The 21801-nt window shown below is 39.3% G+C and overlaps 2 protein-coding genes across 13 annotated transcripts in view; one reads left to right on the top strand and one right to left on the bottom strand.

Annotated features, from left to right (window-relative positions):
• Nucleotides 1–3344: 3344 nt before the first annotated feature.
• On the bottom strand, nucleotides 3345–16089 carry SMIM19 (small integral membrane protein 19). 2 transcript variants are annotated; one of them, XM_056813622.1, is made up of 4 exons: nucleotides 15956–16089; nucleotides 8496–8652; nucleotides 6979–7103; nucleotides 3345–4747 (listed from the first exon to the last, which is right to left on the bottom strand). In XM_056813622.1, the coding sequence occupies exons 2-4, from the start codon at nucleotides 8627–8629 to the stop codon at nucleotides 4683–4685; spliced, it is 324 nt and encodes a 107-aa protein (XP_056669600.1). In that variant the 5' UTR covers nucleotides 8630–8652; nucleotides 15956–16089; the 3' UTR covers nucleotides 3345–4682. The 2 variants fall into 2 exon arrangements, with proteins under 2 accessions (XP_056669600.1, XP_001373165.2); XM_001373128.5 differs by having other exon boundaries at nucleotides 8496–8633.
• Nucleotides 16078–21801, top strand: part of SLC20A2 (solute carrier family 20 member 2) — a 120021-nt gene continuing 114297 nt past the window's right edge. For 3 of the 11 annotated variants that reach the window (XM_056813620.1, XM_056813616.1, XM_056813617.1), the window contains exon 1: nucleotides 16125–16259. The gene's annotated coding sequence lies outside the window, so the exon portion shown is untranslated. Of the gene's footprint in view, nucleotides 16260–16489; nucleotides 17066–21801 lie in introns of those variants that run through there. The other 8 variants (XM_007476407.3, XM_056813609.1, XM_007476404.3 and 5 more) reach the window with 8 other exon arrangements.

The raw sequence follows: 21801 nt of genomic DNA, 5'->3' as shown, positions 1-21801 counted from the left end.
TGAAGGACCTGTTATAGATTTATTTTTCTTCTACTTGGAATTTTTACACATAAGACTTTGATAGTCTATATTTTCATCCAGAAATTTTTCTTTTGGATTTTCTTATGTCTTTTTAATATCTCTTGCCAATTGATTCATATACCTCATACCTCAGCCATGCATCCCTAAGTGATCCCTTTTTTTTATATCACCCTCTTAACGGGGGGAATGTAAAAAAATATCATTATTTAAATTGCAAAGTTTAAATTCCTTTTGAGAAGAATTTTAGGTAAAGAAGATTCTACTTCCCTGAATTCAGAAACTGAACTGTTGGAGAAGCCATCATGAAGAAGCCTCCAGACCACGAACTGCACAAAATGAACTTTGGGTGTGGTTAATGAACATTTATTTGCATGCATACTTTCATGCCAAAGGGGACTGCCCCCTAACTGGCTTTCTGTCAATGCGTCCAGTAATTCTTGGTTTTATTCTTTTCTTTCTCTTATCCTCAATTATTGTAATCTTTAAATTGATTATGTTTTCATGATCCTTTGGAAAAAAATTAATTTTTTGCAAACGATCAAAGGGGGGGAATGTAAAAAATAGACTCGAATACAGGACTACAATCCCCATGAGCCTTTGCTCCACTTCCCCAGAATGCCTTGTAATCTCACCTGGGCCGAGATCGAGAAGATATTTAAGTTGATTCAAAGGCTTTCGGCTCTGGGACCTTTTGGGACATTCGTTTTGCAGCAGGAGCGTCTCTTGCATGATGTGAGGTTATTTTGTCTAGGCCTCTGGCCTAGGCACAGTTTTCTTACTTGTATATTCTTTAATCTTTAGCCTTTAATAAACCTCTTAAAAAAATATAATACTCCTTGCAGAGAGAAACTAATTTCTACCTGCCTCAGTCTCCCCATATTCCATAAATTTTAATCTTTACACTAGGCAATGGGGGTTAAGTGACTTGCCCAGGGTCACACAGCTGGGAAGTCTCTGAGGTCAGATTTGAACCCAGGACCTCCCATCTCTAGGCCTGACACTCAATCCACTGAGCCACCCAGCTGCCCCCTGGAAGTACTTTGAGTATGGGCTACATGTGGAGCACATCACACCTCCGCCTTCAGATTCTCTGCTCTCCTGAAGCCTTTCCTGATTCAAGCTTATAGTACCCCCTCCCCCCAAACACACACAAATACTGTATATATATTTTGTATGTACCCACATATGTACATGTTGTTGCCCCTGATAGATCATAAGCTCCTTGAAGACAGAATGTCATGGAAGGAAGGAAAAGAAAGAATATCTAAGAGCCAGGGGTATCCAGCACATCACCCAGTTCCTAGAACACAATAGGAGCTTAATAAATGATTGTATTGGTCAACAGTGTCAAATGATAGATTTGGGTATCCGGAGATCATTGGTCACCCTGGGGAGAGGGGCCTTAGGAGTGTGGCAGGGTCAGTGTCAGAAGGCAAGTTGAAGGGGTTGAAGAGACAACTGACTCTGGATAAGTAGATACAATAATCGTAGGCTACTCTTCGGTTGTTTGGTGGTTAACAAGAGGTAGGAGCACAGCTTCAGGGAATGGCAAGTCAATGGAAGATTTTTTTTTAGGATAGGGAACCCTAAGCAAGGTTTAGGCAGTGAAGGAAATGAGAGGACATTGAAAATGGGGCTAGGAAAATGTGGAACGATTGAAGGTGAAAACTTCCGAAGGAGATGGGATGACCATGGATGCAAGTAGAGAGGCTTGATAAGGAGAGCCAGTCATGGAGTCATTTCCCACACAGGCCGTTCTGTCCCATCTCTGTGCCTTGGCACAAGCTGCCCTCCCTGCTGGACATGCTCTCCTTCCTCCCCTGGCTCTCTCCAAGCAGAGAATCCACCTTCTGCTCCTCCATCACCAGTACTCCTTCCTCTTTGCAAAAATTATTTTAAATATTTTATGCCTACTTAACGCTGAACATTATTCCTCTGGTAGAGTAGAATCTAATCTTTTTAAGGGCAGAAACATTTGCTTTTGTCTCCAGCACAGTGCTTTCCACACAGTGGAGATGGGAACTGCTTGAGGAATTGAGCTGAACCCTCTAGGCCTGGATCAAAGGAAAGGCTGGGTGAGGATAGAAAAGTTTTTAAGTATGCAGGGGGTAAAATGAGAAAATTAATAGCTTCAATTTGAGTAGAAGTCATCTGTTTTCTGAAAGGGTGCTGTTGAAGCCAAGAGCCTGAGGAACAACCATTGTAAATATTATGGTAAGTCAGTCAGAGATTGATAAAAGGACTGAAGGCCTAATTCAGTGATGGCAAACCTATGGCATACATGCCCAAAAGGCCATGAATAATCCTCTCTGTGGGCAAGTCCGCCAGAGTTTATTACTAGAAAGCCAGGGAGCCTGGGATAGAGCTGCTCCCCTCCCCACTCCATGCACCTAAGGTCATTCCTCACTTCTCCCACCCCTCTACCCAGCATTCCAAATGAGAGTGCTTCCTCCCTCCCCTGCTGGGGGGCTGGGCACGGCACTTGGTCTCTGGGAAGGGTGGGTGGAGGTTGGGGATAGGGTCTGGCTCTGTCTCTTAAAGGTTTGCCATCACTGGCCTAGTTAAACCATGAATTGGATGGTTTGAGTTTATAGTGGACTCAGCAAGAAAATATTCATGACTTGTTCCAGCTATCTTGAGTTGGTTTGGGAATAGGAAGAAAAAATGTATATGGTGGAGGTGAATACCATACATCAGTTCAACTCTATAAACTCCTCTCTTAGTTGTCAAAGTTTGCTGGTTACCAAATAATCTTTTTTTTGGTGACAATTACAGAAATGAGGCAATTCAGTCACCTTATATGGTTTGCCCAAGATTGAGTGCTCTGCATCATAGTGGCAAATTATGGACTGGACCTTTGGTCTCCACCTCCCCCTTTGGGGCTCTGTTCTTGGAGTCAGAGGGTACTTTTTATAAGAACAAAACCTTGTGGGAAAAGATTGGTCCCTTTGCACTCTACTCCCCACTTTTCTGGCTAGATGTATTTGTTTGCAAATTTTTGGCCAATCTTGATTTTTAAAAAAAAATCCTCACCTTCCATCTTAGAATTAATACTAGGCATTGGTTCTAAGGCAGAAGAGTGGTATGGGCTAGGCAATGGGGATCAAATGACTTGCCCAGGGTCACACAGCTAGGAAGTCTCTGAGATCAGATTTGAATCCAAGACCTCCTCTCTCTGGGCCTGGCTCTCAATCCACTAAGTCACCCAGCTGCCCCTCCCTAGCCAACCTTTAATTCCTAGTAGAGACTGGCACTGAAACCAATTTATGCAACAGGAGTGAACTGTATCATATGATAAGACAATCCAGAGCCAATACAATAAATTCACTTTGAATAATATAATTTAATTTTTTTAAAAAGGAAACTGATTTTCATGATTTTATCTGTTTTTAAAATTCAAAATTATATTATATTATGAATCAATTCCTATATTTTTAGAGGCATGGATAAATAATACCACTTGCTGTGTCTTTGAAAATTAAGAGCTATGATTCGAGTACTAAATCTTAGCTAAATTAATGAACAGTTAAGTTTCTACAATTTTACCACTTTCTAATCAATTGTCTTCTTTTGAAGTAATTGCATTGATATTAAATAAAACATGAAAAATAATATATAGATTCCAATAAATACTCTTCTGAACATCATAATATAATGAAGCATATGATATACAAGAATTTTCCAAGAAGCTATTAGCCAAAAAGCATAAACAATACACAATGGTTGTAATGGGGCCAGCACCCAAACACAGAGGCCCAGGCAGGCACAGCTCACCCTGGTGATTCATCAGGGTAACCACCCACTCTCCCTCTGGCTGTCCCCCCTTCCTCCCAAACAATGAGGGGAGGGATAAATCATATCAATATAATCAAGAAAAAAAGGAACCACAAAATAAAATTTAGGAAATTTACATTTAAATTTAGAAAAAGATAAAATTAGAAAAAGGCAGGAATTTGCAGAGGGCAGTGGGTCAAACTAACAGAGAAGGCAGAAATGAAGGTGTGAAATGGTCAACTAAAAATTTGATATATGCCACTACAACAGAATCCAATTAGTTTTTTCAGCAATTCTCTTCTATTTTTTTAAGCTATAAAAAATGTTTGAAATGAGACTTAGGTAACAGGATTTAGACCTAGAAAGGCCCTTGTGGTTCATCTGGTTCAAACATCTCACTTATAGAAAGTGGATATGAAGTCTTTTACCCAGGGACACACAGACACTAAGCTGCAGAAGTGTGGTATGGTGTTGAGTCTGAAGCTTCCAAATCCAGCTCTCCTTCTACTACCCACCACGTGCGGTCTCTTTCACATTACTTGTTGTTAATTGCCAGGAATCTGAAGACACATTTTCATCCTTGACTAACAAGTTTTTCCTTAAGACTCTAAAATAAATTACATGCTACAATTATTCTCTTTTTAACAAAAGTTGTATCTACTCAAATGTATTCCTTAAGCCAAGTTGCCCTATATTCAAAGTCTCTGTAATGTTTCCATTTATGCAATAAGGAAATAATGTATACAGGCAAAAATCATGTAAAAGTGACATGTTTTTTATACATAAATTCAAAGAAATTTATGCTCTTAAGCTTTTGCAAAAAGAATTCTAAACTGACTTTGCTTCCACATTGTCAGCAAAATATAACTTGTGTGATAAATGTTCATTCATTCCAGGGAGAGTTGTACACTGTCAGTCTGGTTTTGAGGTTGCTGATAGTCATATTTCCTTGCTGTTAAAAAAAAAAATTAAAGATAAGAGCAGTTTAGTGACATATATTATTAAAATAATAAAAGCAACTTGTCATTCTGGTAACCATTATTAAAATGCTATTAAACTAATGAGTCTCTCCACAAGGAATTAGTAATAGTTTTGAATTAAATTAGCTTAGCATGTAGTTCTATTTCCTAAATGAAAACTAACCTACTTTATATTTCTCTTATTTCCCAACATATTTCTTCAAATACAAAGTAGTTTGTTCTATGCATATCAGGTTTATTTAGGATACTAATACACTGTATAATACTCATTTATAGGATACTTTTTGGCCACAAAGGCACTTTTAATACATTATTTAAGCCTCAGAATAGTATAAGAGGATAGACAGTGTACTTTGTATGCCCCATTTTACAGATAAGAAAATTGAGATGTCTAGAAGTAAATGGCCAAGACTACATTTTAGTAAGAAATAGATTTTTTTAATATACATAAGCAAGGTGATTTTAATTAAAATTTCATACTATTAACTTTTACTAAGTTATTTCTCTTACCAAATGTATTCAAATTATAAATTTTTTCTTCCTACAATATTTCTGCATTAGGGCAAGTAAACAGTAACCCTTTGACTACACTTTGAGCAATGTCAACATTTTAAATGACAAGAATGAAACCTTACTTTATATTTTGTCTATGGCACAAAAAATGTCACCAAGAACATATATGACCAGAAAAGGAGGTAGATTAGTCATAAGGGAAGAATAATAGATGGACATGATGCCTAATGAATGGACAGTTTCAGTGCTTCACTGATATCCAAGGAGGATTAAAAGAATCACCTACTAGATGAATGTAGTGGATAGGAGGCTGAATTAGGGAGTCAGGAAGTCTAGCCAGTAAGTCTTTTTGTCTGCTCTATGCTAAGCACCATGCTAAATGCTGGGGACAGAAAGGTCAAAACAATCCCAGCTCTCAGGAAGCTCAGAGTCTAACAAGGGAGACCACATGCACAACTTGGTTCAAACAACATGCAGGCAATGTAAATGAAAGGTAATCTTTGAGGAAGGCACTAATATTAAGGAGTCCTAGAGACACCCTCTTGCAAACAGTGGAATTTTAGTTGAGGCTTGACAGAAGCCAAAAGCATTCCTGGCTCTGCTTCTGACTTTTAGACTTCAACAACATGTCTTAATTGTCATTTTACCCTGGAAATTCCTTCTAGTCTGCCAGGCTCTCTCTCTCTCTCTCCTACTGGTAAGTTTTTCCTGGGGTCTCCATTTTGGGGAAGGACCTAGACTGGCTAACCTTCTCCTTGGGCTCTGGTTCTGACTCTCCAAAGTTTGATATCATGCCCCATCCCTGATCTCTTGCTCTCCCTGCCACCTTCCCCACACATTTTCCCCTCCCTTACTCTCTGCCTTTCAGATTCCTTTTACTCTGTAAGCCCCTGAAGGACAAGAAACATCTTGCTTTCTGGTGGTATTTGTATTGTCAAAGTTTAGCACAGTACTTGGCATATAGCAGACATTTTCTAAATCTCTACATTGCCTTAGAGATGAGAGTGAGAATTCCTGGCCTAGGGGACAGCCAGTGAAAAGGCAAGGACTAGGGAGATGGAATGTCATTAATATGTGATGGTATTAAAGCTGTATTTTGTTCTGGTCCTCTTGATTACATTCATCTCCCACCTAATCAGTATATTAAGTAAAACCAGGAAAAGGGGTCACCTTCCAATTAACACCAATTAGATTATAGATTCATTAAAATAGCAGAATCTATAATGTCAACATTATTAAAAATAAAAATTATACAGATTTATCTTCAGTTAATTTAGAACAGTCTTTACCCCAAATCAAAGGGAAAAAAACTATATAATATACCACTTAAACATTAGAAATTCTTATTTTACTCCAACCAAGTGGGTACTTGAGGGGACAACTGGGTGGCTCAGTGGATTTAGAGCCAGGCCCAGAGATGGGAGGTCCTGGGTTCAAATCTAGACTCAGAAATGTCCTAGCTGTGTGACCCTTGCCTAGCCCTTACTGCTCTTCTGCCTTAGAACCAATGTACATTGTTGATTCTAAGTCAAAAGGTAAGGGTTAAAAGTAAAAGAGTTCTTGGCTATTGTGTTCTAGATTTAAAGATATGAACTATTCAATTCTTTGGGCTAACTGGATACAATCCAAAATGGAAAATATACTTATATAAATCTAGAGCTCTGAAGTTGAATATATTATATAAACTTACAAAGAGAATACATTTCTAATTGTTGCCTTAAACGGATTTTACTCATTGTATCATAGAAGTTGGGCTCCGTCAAATTTTCTGACATGGGTGGTACACTGAATATTCTCATGATTTTCCTTTTATTCCTAAAACACACATTGAGAAATCATTAGAAACATGAAAGATAACAATGTCTGTTTATATAATATGTTGTCATTCTCGTCCCTAACATTCAGAAGAAAAATTTTATATTTAAACCTGATTAAATTTCTTTTTGCTCCATCAAGGGTTTGGGTCATATCATTTGTGAAAGGGAAGATGGGCAGAATGCTATATTGGCTTCTCCTCTGGCTTAGGCATATCTGCAAAAAGTATAAAAACACATAAGAATTTCCATTCTATAATTTAAACAGAATCTGTCTCTGGTCTTTCATCTTTATAACAGCTTATTACAGTTCTCTACAGAACTATAAGGTTTAAGGGTCTTTCTTTACAACTATGAGAGATGGGTAGCCTAAGTATCTTCTCCATTTTGTAGATGAGAAAAACACAAGCTCAGAAACTGAAGCTCAGGATCACATTAATAAATGGTAAAGATTTCACAACTTCTTGGAGGTGGCATTTGATTTGGCTGTAAAGGATGGGTAGTATTTCAACAGTTGAAGGTGAGGAAGCATAAAGCATTTTGGGTGTAGAGAACAAAGGGAACAGTGTAAGCACAAGCAGAACTGGAACAAAGTAAATTATTTACAGGGAGGGAGAGTAGTCCAGTTTGGCAGGAGAAGAATAAAGGGAAGTCTCCAGTATCAAGATTTCTTGAATTTGAGTCATGAGAGATTAGGCTAGAAAGAGTAGTAGTTATTAAACTAAGTGTGGAATATATATCCTTACTGGTTAACGTCCCATGTGGCCCGCTTTATCCAAGACAGTGCCAGTCATGCCTCCCTTTACTCCCAGTCATCTTCTCATTAGTCATGTTACCTTCTGCAAGGCTCACCCAATCAGATCCAGAACTTCTGCCTGAGGGTCCTCTTGATCTGATCGACTCCTTTCACCATTTCTCTAATATTCCAAACAAAATAACCCTTCCTAGCCACCATACCTCTCTATATTTCTCCCCTATTAGAACAGAAGTTCCTCAAGGGTAAGAAATGTCTTTGCTTTTATATTTTTATTCCTAATGCTTGGTACATAGTAAGTGCTCAATAAATATTTTTAAATTTATTCATTCATGATATTTAAACCCACAAGGAGATTACATTCTAATGAAAAGAAACAATTCATATGGGGGTGTACTGGCCAGGGAAGAGTGTTTTAATCTGGGAAGTCAGACAGATGGTGAGTAGAATGACAGGGCAGGTAAGTCACATAATTTTCCCAGAAGCAATGGCAATATTGATATGATTATCAATCAATGGCATTACAGATTACTTTCCCACATCAAGAATTTAAAAGTGCCATAACCCACATAATTTTAATGGACTGAGGTCTTATGTTATCCAATTTTCACATCTCTTCTGATGGTTTCAGAAACTTACCTTCTGGCATAAATGAAAAGGCCAAAGCTAACAAGAATCACTATCAGGTAAACATTGGTGGCTTCATTCCAGGCTTCATGAACAGTATAATCAATAGAGCCATCATCTCCCATCACTCCATAACCTCCAGCCATAATACTATAATAGAAAAAAGAAACTATATTTTCTTATGGCTATGTTGTTAGGCCTTACCACTTAACTAAATCCTACAATTAATTTTTATTATTCCCAATTTTTATAGACATGTCCCAGAGGTTCTGGCTTCTCTGAGCAGCAACGTTGCTAAAGAAAGCTAATTGAGATGATCAGCGCATATTTTCCAAATCTTAATCTGACAATGAAGATGAAGGCAGCAGGGTACTTTTAAAAGAACAGACAAAACAATAGGGTTCTGACTATGATGCCAAAGGAACAATTTTGTAAAAATGATTACTAGAAAATATTTGGTAGTCCCAACAATATTGATTTTATTGCGAGAGTGAATTTTCCAGTTACTGAAGGGATCAGAGCTTTCTTTCCCACATATTTCATTATATTGATAGAAAATTTATGATGGTTTATCTTGTTTTGAGCCAATTTCATTTGGAAAATGTTATGGAATTAAAAAGCTGTTTTGTTACTTATGTCCTTCCTCAACTAAAATTTTGTTCTGATGATCATCATGGAAAGAGGTAACCCTGGAGTCTCAAAAGTCATGAAGTTTTTCCATATTGGAAAGGCCTAGAGACAGATGCAGTGAAGACCCATCCTTTTGTTGCTAACAGACCAAGTTGGCTTCAGAGTGAAGAATTTTTAGCCACAGAAACTCATCAAGACTTAGAAAGCTTGTGATATGCGTCAAGAGGTACTGACATTGACCAAATGGGTGAATTCTTGAAGCTATTTGTTATCCCTCTGCTCAAAACCCTTCAGAGGCTCCCTAGTGTCCACTAGCTAGAACTTCCTTAATATGGCATTTGAGCTCCTCTACAGAAAGGTTCCAGCTTACCTTTTGAGTCTTATTTCACTCTATGTATGGCACTGCCTAAGTTCTACAATAGAGCCAAAGACTAGACTGCTGGGATTTTCTTGATCTTATCTTGTCCTTTCCCACCTTTGTGCGTTCACACAGGCAATAGCCATGCCTAGAAGACACTTCCTCATCCTCTCCATCTCTAAATATCCTGCTTTTCTTTCAAGGTTCATTGTAGGTGACTTGTTCTTTCATGAAACTTTTCATTAGTGAGTTTTAGATGACCAGGAAAGTGGCATGGGCTTGAGGGCCTCTGACACTGCCTTCATGACACAAGACAAATTGCTTAGTCACCCAAGGCCTCAAATGGCTTCATCTATAAAATGAAGAATTTGGACTAGATGACCTGAGATCCTTCCAACTTTGATATTATCATCCTTATGATACTAAGATGGCCTCTGAGATCCCTTCCAGGTCTAGATCTATTTGCCTATGATCTCCCCATTCTTAGATTATTTTTTAAACCCTTACCTTCTATCTTAGAATTGATACTAAGTTGGCAATTGGGGATGTGACTTGCCCATGGTCACACAGGAAGTATCTTAGGCCAGATTTGATCCCAGGACCTCATGTCTCAAAACCTAGTTCTCAATCCACTGAGCCACCTAGCTGTGCCTCCTTATAATTCTTAATTCGTTATCTAAACCTCTCTTTTGCCCTTATAACATGTTTACCCGTTATATTCATTTGGACTATATTATTCCCTCCCAATAGATTTTTTTTTTAAACCCTTACCTTCTGTCTTGGAATCAATACTGTGTATTGGTTCCAAGGCAGAAGAGGGTAAGGGCTAGGCAATGGGGGTTAAGTGACTTGCCCAGGGTCACACAGCTGGGAAGTATCTGAGGCCAGATTTTAACCTAGGACCTCCCGTCCCTAGGCCTGGCTCTCAATCCACTGAGCTGCCTAGCTGCACCCCCTTCCCAATAGATTTTAAGTTCTCTGAAGTTAGAATATATTGCTTTTCATTTTTGTCCCTTTAACACTTAACATGGGGAATGCATACATGGTAGATTCTTAATAAATGAATGCTTAAAAATTTAATTCAAATGTGTCTTCCACTCAGAGATAATATCTTCACCATGTGATATTCTCTACTAAAAATAAGTGCAATTAACACCTCTTATCCAAATCAAATGAAAAATTAAACAAGTCAACAGTTTTAATTAAATCCTTCCCTAAAGAAGAATACTGTTGAATAGTATAAACTGGAATATTTTTCCACAAAAATATTCCAATCTTATGATAGTTCATCTAGATAATATGAACACAAAGAGAAAAAGGGTTATGATTGAACAGGTGATAACTGCTACTACAGATGAAAGATTCATTTTCTGATACTAAGGAGAATATCTAGAATGTCTAAGAAGTCCTTTAGCAATTTTCTTTACATTGCCTAAAGCAATGGAAGTACTGCATGGATTATTCCACTATATGAATCTTATCAGTTTTAACTTCTAAAGTTTTCAAAATGGCCCATTTAGTGTAATTCATCAATGTGGTTGTTGACTCTTTCCTTTCCTTTAGCTTGTACCTTATGAGTGAAATTTCTCAAAACCCGTTCTTAGCCATAGAACATTTAGTAATAGTTGATGTTTACATGGTACTGTAGGGGTTTTGTGGAGCGTTTCTCATGCATTTTCCTTTGATGTTCACAGCCTATAAGTATCATAGCTATTATTATTATTTATCTCTTAAAGATGACAAAACTGAGGCTCAGAAAGATTAAGTCACTACTGTGATCACATGACTGTTAAGTACCAGAGGCTGGAGACAAGAGGAAACTTGGCTTCTCTGGACTCTTAAAATTTCTCAAGCCTAACATTTCTATCAATAAATCAAACTTCCTCATTTAAAACTCACCTAATGTTTTTGGTAGTGTAGGGTATGTAAGCCTTACTTCAAAATAAATTTGCATCTTGATATGTATGTAGATAAGTTCTTTGGAAATTAGCCAGAGGGAAAACAGCACCAGACCTGGAGTCAGGAACAAGTTCAAATCTGGCCTCAGAAATTTAGTTGTGTGAACATGTAACTTTTTTCTCAGTTTCCTCATATATGTGTGGGAACAATAATCGCAACTACCTACCAGGGTTGTTGTGAAGAACAAATGAGATCATTGTAAAGTGCTTAGCACAGTGTTTGGCACACAGTAAACCTTATAAATGCAAGGTAGTAGTAGTAGTAGTAGTAGTAGTAGTAGTAGTAGTAGTAGTAGTAGTAGTAGTAGTAGTAGTAGTAAATAAAAAAAATGTGGACTTTAGAGATGCCATTCCCACTTACTATGTAATACACATGTGTGTTTATAACTATTTAGTCTTCAGAAGTCTGGCTATGGATTTTTTTCTGAAAGAAGCAAAATGAGTTTTTTCTTTTTTAAAAATCTTTTTAAGTGGGAAGGAAGCCATAAAGTGTCTTAGTTGATTGGAATTTGGCTGATATGTTGTTATGAACCTGTTTAAATTCCTTGATTTAACTTGCTATATAAAAAGCAGAGCTTATATTTGTGGAGTTTGAGAAGTGCATGGGACATCCACACAGAGATGTCTAGCAAGCATTTCTAAGATGTGGAACCAGAAGTCAGGAGGGAGATCAGGTAGAACCAGATCCACCTAGAAATGATAGCTGAATTGAAAAGCCCATCAGCCTTTTAAAATTAGCAAAGACTCTAGAGAAAAGAGCCCAGGACACAGCTTTAGAGGACTTGGACCTTGGGAGAGGGAGTTTTAAGAGTCTTGAAAAGAAGCCTAAAAGGAAATCAGATAGCCTGGAGGAGGGCATTGCTACAGAAGCCAAAGGTAAGAGTATACTTAGGAGGGGGTGTCAGAGATAAAGAAGTCTGAGAACTGAGAAAAGGCCCCACTGCAATAGTCTGCTGGTGGATCTGCCTTTCTCACAGAAGCCTGATCATTTTCAATAAACTCCAGGCACTCTCTATTACCTTCAGGATTAAATACAAAATATTCTTTTTGGCTTAAAAACCCTTCCAAACCTGACCCCATTCACACCTTTCTTTCACCCACAAACTTTATCTAGTTAACACTGGTCTCTCTGCTATTTGTCAAAAAAGACATTCCAGGGGGTACTTGGGTGGATTGAGAGCCAGCCCTAGAGATGGAAGGTTCTGGTTTGTGTGACCCTGGGCAAGGCACTTAACCCCCATTGCCTAGCCCTTACCACTTTTCTGCCTTGGAACCAATTCTAAGACAGAAGGTAAGGATTAAAAAAAAAAAAAGACATTCCATTTCCTAACTGAGTGCCTTTTTCACTGGCTGACCCCCAGCCTGGAATTCCTTTCCTTCTCATCTCCATTTCCTGGCTTCCTTCAAGTTCCAGCTAAAAGCTCATCTTTTACAAGAAGCCTTTCTCAATCTCTCTTAATACTACTTTTTTCCTTATATGATTTTCTCCATTTGATCCAGTCTATATCTTGTTTAGGCAAACATAATTACTTGCATGTTGTTTCAACTCCTGGAGAATAGGGAAGGCCTTTTTCTTTACATTGTATTCTGAGCCCTTAATATAGTGCCTAGTACAGAATAAGTGCTTAAATACCTGATTGATTTGTTGACTGATTTATAAAACTTATCCCATATTTGAAGGACATGATCTGAATCAACTCTCTAGGGCAGTTATGATGAAAATTTTTGCACTGATTTTTAGGCCACAGAGATTCAAAGATTGTTTCCCAAGTTATAATGGGGTTCGTGATCTGAGTTGGTGGATGAAGTAATTGAAGAAATGACCTTGGGCAAGTCACAACGAGGTCCCTTTCCTTATCTGTACAATTAAAGGATTAGACTTGATGATTTCAAAGGTCTCTTCCAGCTCTAAATCCTATTACTCTACAGTGCTTTATTTTTTCTCACCACTCCTGAAACATGAGTAGTGAAAGTATTTTAAACTCTGTATTAAAAATGAGGAAACAAGATCAAAAAATTAATTAATTGTCAGTCAAGGTACTAGAAGGCAGCAGAGCCAGACTTAACTCAAGCATTTTTTCTACTCCATTAATTTGGCCTTCAAACACATTCTTGTATAGTCCTCATTGTGATTAATGATATGCATTATTAATGAGATGACTCAGCCAGAAGTATGGGGCTGTGATAATGGTACAGAATAATACTAAATGACCTATGCAGGGATGGACCCTGACCTCAACCAGCTGAGCCAGTCACATACACAAGCAACTGTTTGGTTGTGGCACGCCACCATAGACTTCAACTCTAGTTATGGGGCAAGAAGTCCAAGGGCATTTGTTCCGGTGGCACTCACCTAGCCAGTTAATGTTTCAATGAGATTCCTGATAGACTAGTTATGATTAGAATGTCATTTGGGACCCTATGGTGCCAAATGACCTTTGTCACAAACTGTTCTTAGTGAAAGACTGCTCTGATGACAATTGTAGTTATTTCAAAAAAGAGGTAAGATTCCAGGTAGATCTAACTTCAGGTAAAAATCTGATAGGGTCACAATGAAATGGCATAAAACAATGTAGTCAAAACATAGCTTTTGAGGGTAATTAGGTAGCACAGTAGATAAGCATGCCAGGCCAGCAGTTTGGAGGACCTGAGTTCAGATATGGCCTCAGACACTTCCTAACTGTGTGAATCTAGGCAAGTCACTTAACCCCAATAGTATCCATTTTAAGAATGCAAGGTTAATGAATTTCATGGTTAGGACAAGTCAATTAAAAGACTCTACTATTTGACCCTAATACCCTGATTATGGGTCCCAGAAACAAAACATTTTCAGGTAGAGGTTTTGTATTTCTTGATATATAGAATTTGAAGCTTATGAAATGAAAGGCACTAGAAAAGATTAATGTGCAATTTATCTTGGTAATCATATATAAAGGAAAATTTTCAATGACCTTCCTTCTTGTCTCAGGACCCCAAACATAAACCTTTACAGTCCTGTAATGTTAACTCCAAATTTTCAAGACCTTTGCATTCTTGTAAAAAGTGAAGAAAAATGGGGAAAAAAAGGCTGAGATGGAAGGGAAAATTTGGCAGGAAAAGGTAAAGAAAATGTCTAAAATTAAGATGCCTCTCAATGTAGGGCCAGGAAGGAAATTCTTAACAGTAGCATTTCCTGGGTTCTTAAAAATAAATCAATTTTGAGTTATGTGACTTCATTCTTTTGAAAAAATTCCTCCAAAATCAAGACATCTTTTAAGATATTAGAACTGGAAGGAACTGTAGAGTTCATCTAGTCCAACTCTTCTCATTTGGTAAATTGAGGAAAGTGAGGCTTTAACTCTCCAGTTTGCATTGGAAATATTAGTGGTCAATCTTTTTTTCAAAATTTCCTCTAGAATTTGAAGATTTGATATGATCACCATGGGAACACAATATAGTAGAAAAAGAGCTGGCTTAGAAGCCTGGAACACCTGTGTTCTGTCCTCACCTTTTAAACAAACTGGGCAAGACTTACCCAACTGACACTGGATAAGTGATTTAACCTCTCAGAGTTTGAGGTAGCCATCTAAAAGTGTAAGTGGCAAAGATGCCACCAGACCAAGAGAATTTTCTTGCCTGGGAGTATCCTAGAACATTGAAATCATAATTGCTATTTCTAGCAGAGAAATCTAGGAACTCTTGTGATTCCTGGCGAATTTTAAGAGTAAGATCAACAAGGAAATTTGCCCTATTACCCAACAATTTCACCGTTAAAAGTGAGAAGTGAAGCTAAGGGGAAAAGAGAAAAGAAGGGAAAGGAAGACAGGTGAAGAGTTTACTAGAGAGGAACAGAATAAAGGAGGATAAGAGAATGGCAGAGGTTCATGGAGATCTAGAAGGAACCTTGGGGCCCATCCAATCTCCTCCTTTTTCCGGATGAGGAAATGGGAGGCCTACGGATGTTAAATGGCTTTCCTAAGGGTGGAAGAGGGTGAGGTGAAGGAAAGGATCCCTCAATTAGTAAATGTCCCAGGCTGAATTCGGACTCAGATCTTCCTGAATTTGGGTCCACTTTATCCATTGCATCATCTAACTCTATCCACAGTGCCAATTTATTTTAAGAGGTGAAGAACCTGAATCCAAAGACATACATAAATGGGATCGGAAGTGGATTTGAACTCAGGTTTCCCCCTCCCCTTTTCCCCTAAAACAGGTTAGTGAGAAGAGAGAGAAAAGGAAGGGGACGCAGTGGGGGAGGGGTGAGAAGAGGAACAACTTAAGGGAGCAGAAGCACTGGGACAAAGGGGCTGGAATGGTGAGGGGGAGCGAGTGGGTAGAAGGAGAGGGAGAAGAGAGTGCAGAGAAAGGAATGGGGGAAAGGGAAGGAGCAGGGATAAGGAAGGGAGCAGGGAGAGGAGGCGGGGAGAGCAGACGAAGGGGGTGTGGCCTGCGACAGCTAAGCGCGAAAGGAAGAGAAGAGAAGGGAAGGGAGGGGAGGGGAGAGGAGAGGAGGTTAGTGGGAGAAGTGGGAAACGGCTCCAACTCACGCTCGGGAGGCGGCCCCGGGGCCAGTGCCTCGTCCCGCTCCCGGCCTTTTTACCCCTAGCTCGGGACTTGGCGCACAGGAACTGCCTAGACGCGGCAGCCCCGGCCGACCTCTGCCGTCGTCATTTCCTGTCGGGCCGTCTGTTTCCGGAGAGGAGGAGAAGCCCGATATAGATTGATATCACCTATATCTACCTATAGTTTATACGTTAGATTTTTTATTTCCTTTTTTGTTCTTGTTTTTTCCTTTTCCTCCCAATTTTTGACCGGGACAGAAGCTGCGGCCCCAGTGCCGCCTTCGGGCGCGTGAGTGGACCCGGGTTCCCCTCGCCCTTCAGATGCGTCACTGCCCCGCCCCCTCTTGAGACCCCCTCCCCCTCTCCCCTTCCCGGACTCGAGGTGGGGGGGGTTCTAAGTTAACGGTCTCGCTGGAAGTGCGCATGTCCACCAGCGACCACCCCTAGCCGTCCCTTCCTCCTCCCCTCCCTTTGAGCCTCCAGCTCTTTGGGTGGGGAGGAGAAGTGAGGACCCCTTGAGACCAGGCACTGCCTTTAGGCCCGCCTTAGGGGTGTCCTCCTCCGCGGGTAGGTGGAACCGCGGCCCCGCCCCTCTGTTTAGCGCGCCCCTTTTCTTTACTCGAGGGTCCTGCTCGCCTGGCCCCCATAGCATTCCCTTCAGCCCAAGAACAAGTTGGGGGGTGGGCTTTCAAACCCCGCCTCAATGGAGGGTGCCAGGCGGGGGGTGGGGCTTGCGGGCTCCCTTCCCCCCCCCCCCCCCCCCCCGTCCCTTTGAGGTGAATGGGGAGGGGCTTGGAGCGCTCTTCCTTCTCTCTTTTCGGGAGATGATGCGGGGGGCGGAGCCTTCCAGTCCCCTCTTCCTTTCCTCCTCCTTCTTCTCATCTTCCTCCCTCCCCTTCTTCGAGGGGAGGGGAGCGGCTCCCTGGGTGTGGGCGGAGGATCCAAGGCCAGGCGCGGTCTCGGTCCGGTTGCCGAGCTAGATCGGACCACGTGCGTAGTGGGCTCCCTGGCGTTAGGCTGGAAAGGTTGACAGCTGGTGCGGCCCTGGCCCTTTCCTCGAGGGTGAGCTCCGGAGCCCCTGGTGCGAATGGAAAGGTTAGGGTTGGGAAAAGGTGGAAGGTTTGAGGGTGTTACACGCGTGGGTGGGAAAAGGAGCGTGGTCGGTCGAACTCAAGATTAAGCAGTAAAAATGCCAACTTTTTTTTCAGTGGGGGGAGGGGACGGATAAAAAACATCGTAGTTGTCTTGTAATATTGAAGGGATGGATACTACTTGTTTTCCATACAATTGGCTTTCATTTTCTTGCCCCCAGTTTGCAAATTCTGTTTCTTCACTTCTCTACGAAATCATTGGGATGGAGAATGAGAAATGATCTAGGATCGGGCTGTGGTCAGCTTCCTGTAATGATTGGCAGTTGAAGTAAATGTTGGGAAAGTTTTATAGTTTGATAAAGTGATTTTTTTTTCTTTTGGTGGCTTATGACTCTAATTTTAAGGGCAGTGAGAAATGTTTATAGGTTTTACCAATTATATTGAAGCATTAAATTTAAATGGTTAGGACAGCTTTGCCAATAACCACTGACACAAAGTGGCTAATAGTTTGGTTAAGCAAAAAAGGTAGTAAATTGCTGCATTAATAGAATGCTAATTATGTTGTAGTTACTGCTGGAGGAGTAAATAGACAAAAATACATAGATTGGTAGCTAGAGCTTATTTTTAAAATGTATGCAGGAGCCAGCTTCCTCCACATATTTGTTGGACCAGTAAATTAAATGTAAAGAAATTGCAGTGCTAATAATTTTATAAGTTATAAATAACTGATATGTATGGATAGAGTCAAAACAAAGGTTGGGGGAAATCAGGAAATCTTTAATGATAACTCCTGACTAATCTTATAGATGCTAAATATTTGGAGAATGCTAATTTTTCAGGGTTCATTATTATATTTTATCTTGTAGAAAAATTGTCATTTTATCTTTGAGGCATGGTATTAGTATCTCATAAATAGGAACTATTCAACTGCATCTCAACTATCCCCATAGTTCTGCGGCCTAATTGTATTAAGTTGGTCACCCTATGAGCAGTGTGTGATTGTATAACAGAAAAAGCTAGGCCAGATGACATGGTAGCCTCTACTTAAATCTTACTCTGTCAATTTTCTGGGCCACAAAATTAGTTTCTTAAATATAATTAGCTGGCATAAAGAATATCTTAACACAAAGCCAGGAAATAAAGTGTGCTAATAGTATTGACCTTTTATCTGTACTTATGGGTGGTTTAAGCATATTGGATGTTGTTGACGTAGATACATTGTCATCTAATTTTCCTTTACATCTAATTTTCCTTTAAGCATCTTACTGAGTGTTCAGTTTCATAACTTCCTTATTTTAATTTGATTTAAAATCCCTTTAAGAAGCAGTGAGGTAACTAAAGTTTAATGACTTATTTAGGGACAGTTGATTCAAATTACTATTGATTTGGTACTTAAATTCAGAGAGTGGTATGGTTTGGAGTTTGTGTCTTATAAGGATAGGATGGAGAATGACTGATCTGAAGTAAGCTCCAGTAGAAGATGAGAGAGAATGGAAAGGCTGATTCTCTTGATCCATTTTCATGCATTTATTCCAGGGTTCTATCCTGAGTCTTTTCTTCTCCCTTTACATTTTCCTTTTTAGGTCTCAAGTCATCTGGTCCCATAGAATCTACTATCATTTTTGGGCAGCTGACTCTCAAATCTACATATCTATCCCTCCTATCTCTGCTGAACTCCAGTACCACCTACCCATTTGCCTACTGGATGTTTGCTGGAGATGTCTAAAATAGAACTCATCTCTTCCCCCAAACCATTCCTGCTCCTAACTTCCCCATTTGTGCTGACGGCATCACAATACTTATAGTCTTACAGCTTCATAACCTTCAAGTCATTGTCTGACTCTTCATTTTCCCTCACCACCCATATCCAACAGTTGCCAAGCCTAGACATTTCTAGAAAGTTGTCAACATATCAGTTCCTCTCATAAAATCTGTATTGAGCCAAATTGTCCCACTTGTTATTCCTGGTACACAACATTCCATCTTTTTTCTGTTCCTTTGCTTAGTCTGTTCCCTTTTCCTGGAGTTCTTGTCCTTTCTCACCTCCACCTCTGAGCCCCCATCTCTCTCAATTGATAGTGCCTGCTCACCCCAAGTCTTTTTATTAATTTAGAATGTATCCTATATTTTCAATGAATATTTTCTTTCCGTTCCCCTCCTCATATAAGTTTCTTAAGATGGAGACTTGTTCTTTTTCATTTGTAACCACAGAAACTAATAGCACATAATAACTAATTAGTATTTATATACTGTGCTTTGAGGTTTGCAAAGCACTTTACATGTTATTTGATCCTCAGAACAATCCAGTGAGGTTTTACAGATGTGTAAACTGAGTCTGAGAGAGGTTAAGTGTCTTTCTCGGGAGTCACACAGCTAGTAAGTTGCTGAGGCAAGATTTGAACTCAGATGTTCCTGACACCAATTCTAGCATTCTGTCCACCATATATTAAGTCACATACATTCTTGTTGATTGGTAAAATGTCATGTATTTGATGAAAAGTGATCTTTCTAGCTTACATTTCATTTATATAGACCTATGAAAAGGGAAAAGATTCAGAGGATATTTTGCTATAACTGTACAAGACCCTTGCCTAAAGTTTATTCCTTGGATGGTGGGGTGAAGAGGCAATAGGATGAAAGAGAGGAAGACAAGAGCCAATTGTTAAAATTGAAAAAAAGAAATTTACATTTAAAAATTAATCTTTCCTGTGAGACTGTTCCTGAGACCACTGCATTTCAAAGCCTTTTCTTAGCTGATATCTTCTTGGAACTGTTGGTTGATTGTAGATGAGAGTCATTCTTATTTCTGGGGCAAAATCCAAGAATAGGTATTCCTCATTCCTCTGTCTCTCCATTTTACAGAGGATAACCCAATAATTTTAACTGTACAGTTTTGTAAATCTTGTAAGCCTCATATTGCACTTGCCCACAAATAAGTAGTTTTTCCTATAAAGGAGTTTTTAAACCAGGAAATATTAATTTGTTATATATTACCTAAAAAAACAGGCTTGCTGAATTTTTGTCTTTCCTTAGCCTGTAACCTATTTCTTCTAACCTTGTCACTGAGACCAAGTCACTTTGACCCTGATAACCAGTCCCATTTTCTCAGGCAGCACATGGACTTGACGTAGGAATCATTTTACTCATTCCTAATTAAAAACCTTTGTTCTTGCCCTTTACCCCACCTGGAATGGATGCCTTTACCCTCTTCTCTACCTATGTGGGTTTCAATTTCTTATCCTTCAGGGCCCAGTCAAGATTGCACTTCTACAATGGCTTCACTTCCCATCATTCTTCCTTTTCTAATAGCACTCATTATAATTTCTACTAATTTGATCCATTTAAGCCATGATATGGACTAGTGTACAATTAATTTTTTTGCATGTTTGCAATCTCAAAGTGAAATTGTAAACTCCTAGAGGACAGTAAGAGTATCTTACATAGTACTGCTTTTGTTTTTCCTTTTCACTTCCTATGATGGTATTAAACAGTGTTAACAGGTTTATGAATATTTACTGAGTGAATGTCAGGAGCCAAAGAGGGTTAGGTAAGCATTAGAAGATATGGTTGGAGCCTGAGGAGACAAACTTGCACATGAAATTACAGGGCCAGGTTAAAATCCAACCAGAATGGGACTCTCCTGGCAGAGTGAAGAGATCAAAGAATTGGTACCAATCTATTCTATAGAATAGTACAATGATCTTAGACTTCTTGATGTTGTATCAAGTACAAATCTAGATATTTTGAATGAAGGAGACTTATCATAGAGGAAGAATATACTTCAAGATGCTAAAAGTCAAGGCGGGGTGGGAGAAATGTTTTTACAAGATGCTCAGAGACAAAACAGTCTAAGTGGAACCGGATGGGGATTACAACTCCCAGCAGACAGCATGGGGCAGAGATTTTTATTTTTGCTTTAAGCCATATGATTTTTCCTCAAGGGAGTACAGCTCCCATTTTTTCAGGTTGTGTGGGAAAGTAAGCTTCTATATATAGAAATTTGTTTTCCAGACATTTTCCTAGGAATTTATCTATTCAGCCTATAGATAGTTGAATAGCTGAAATTTAGACCCTTTCAGATCTGTGTCTTAAGGAGTTTCTCTGATATCTAAGCCTTAGTTATGCTGCCGTAGGTAAATTTCTTAAGGCGGCATAAATATTGTCATCAATAATCTATTGCTTGAGTGAATTAAAACAAAATGATAATTGGTGTTATGCTTTTCCTTCCTTTCAAAAAGCCTTCAGTGGTAGTAATTTTCCAGAGTACTATCATCCCCTCAGGGTTTCCTGTGTTCTGCTACCTACTTTCTTTTCATTTGCATAGAATGATTTATCCATTTTTCAGCTTGTGTTGAGCAAGATATATATTAATGTTTGGGGCAAAGTGACTTCTACAGGATGTTTCTCTGGTGGGGAAAAAAAAGCGATACATAAAAATATGCCTTAGTTTTCATGCCAAAGCAGTTTTGAAGCAGTTGGAGAAGATGAGGGCTTGCAAACAAAATACAGCAAAATCTGTGAAGGGCACCTGGTGCTTTCTGGAAACCCAGAATTACAAGTCCCTATTGTTGGGAAGTGACTAGATGCTATTTTGGGCATCAGGCCATCCATAGAGCTATTGAGTTTGAATGACAACACAGATATGGCAGTTTAATATACCACCACAACAGCTGTCCAGAAATTGGAGAAGGAAGTGTTTATCCTGGAATGAAGCATCTGCAGCAAACCTGGTCCCTGGTT

This window comes from Monodelphis domestica, chromosome 1 (assembly GCF_027887165.1).
Source record: "Monodelphis domestica isolate mMonDom1 chromosome 1, mMonDom1.pri, whole genome shotgun sequence".
In the NCBI taxonomy this organism is placed as follows: Eukaryota; Metazoa; Chordata; class Mammalia; order Didelphimorphia; family Didelphidae; genus Monodelphis; species Monodelphis domestica.
This window is presented reverse-complemented; position numbering and strand designations above follow the sequence as displayed.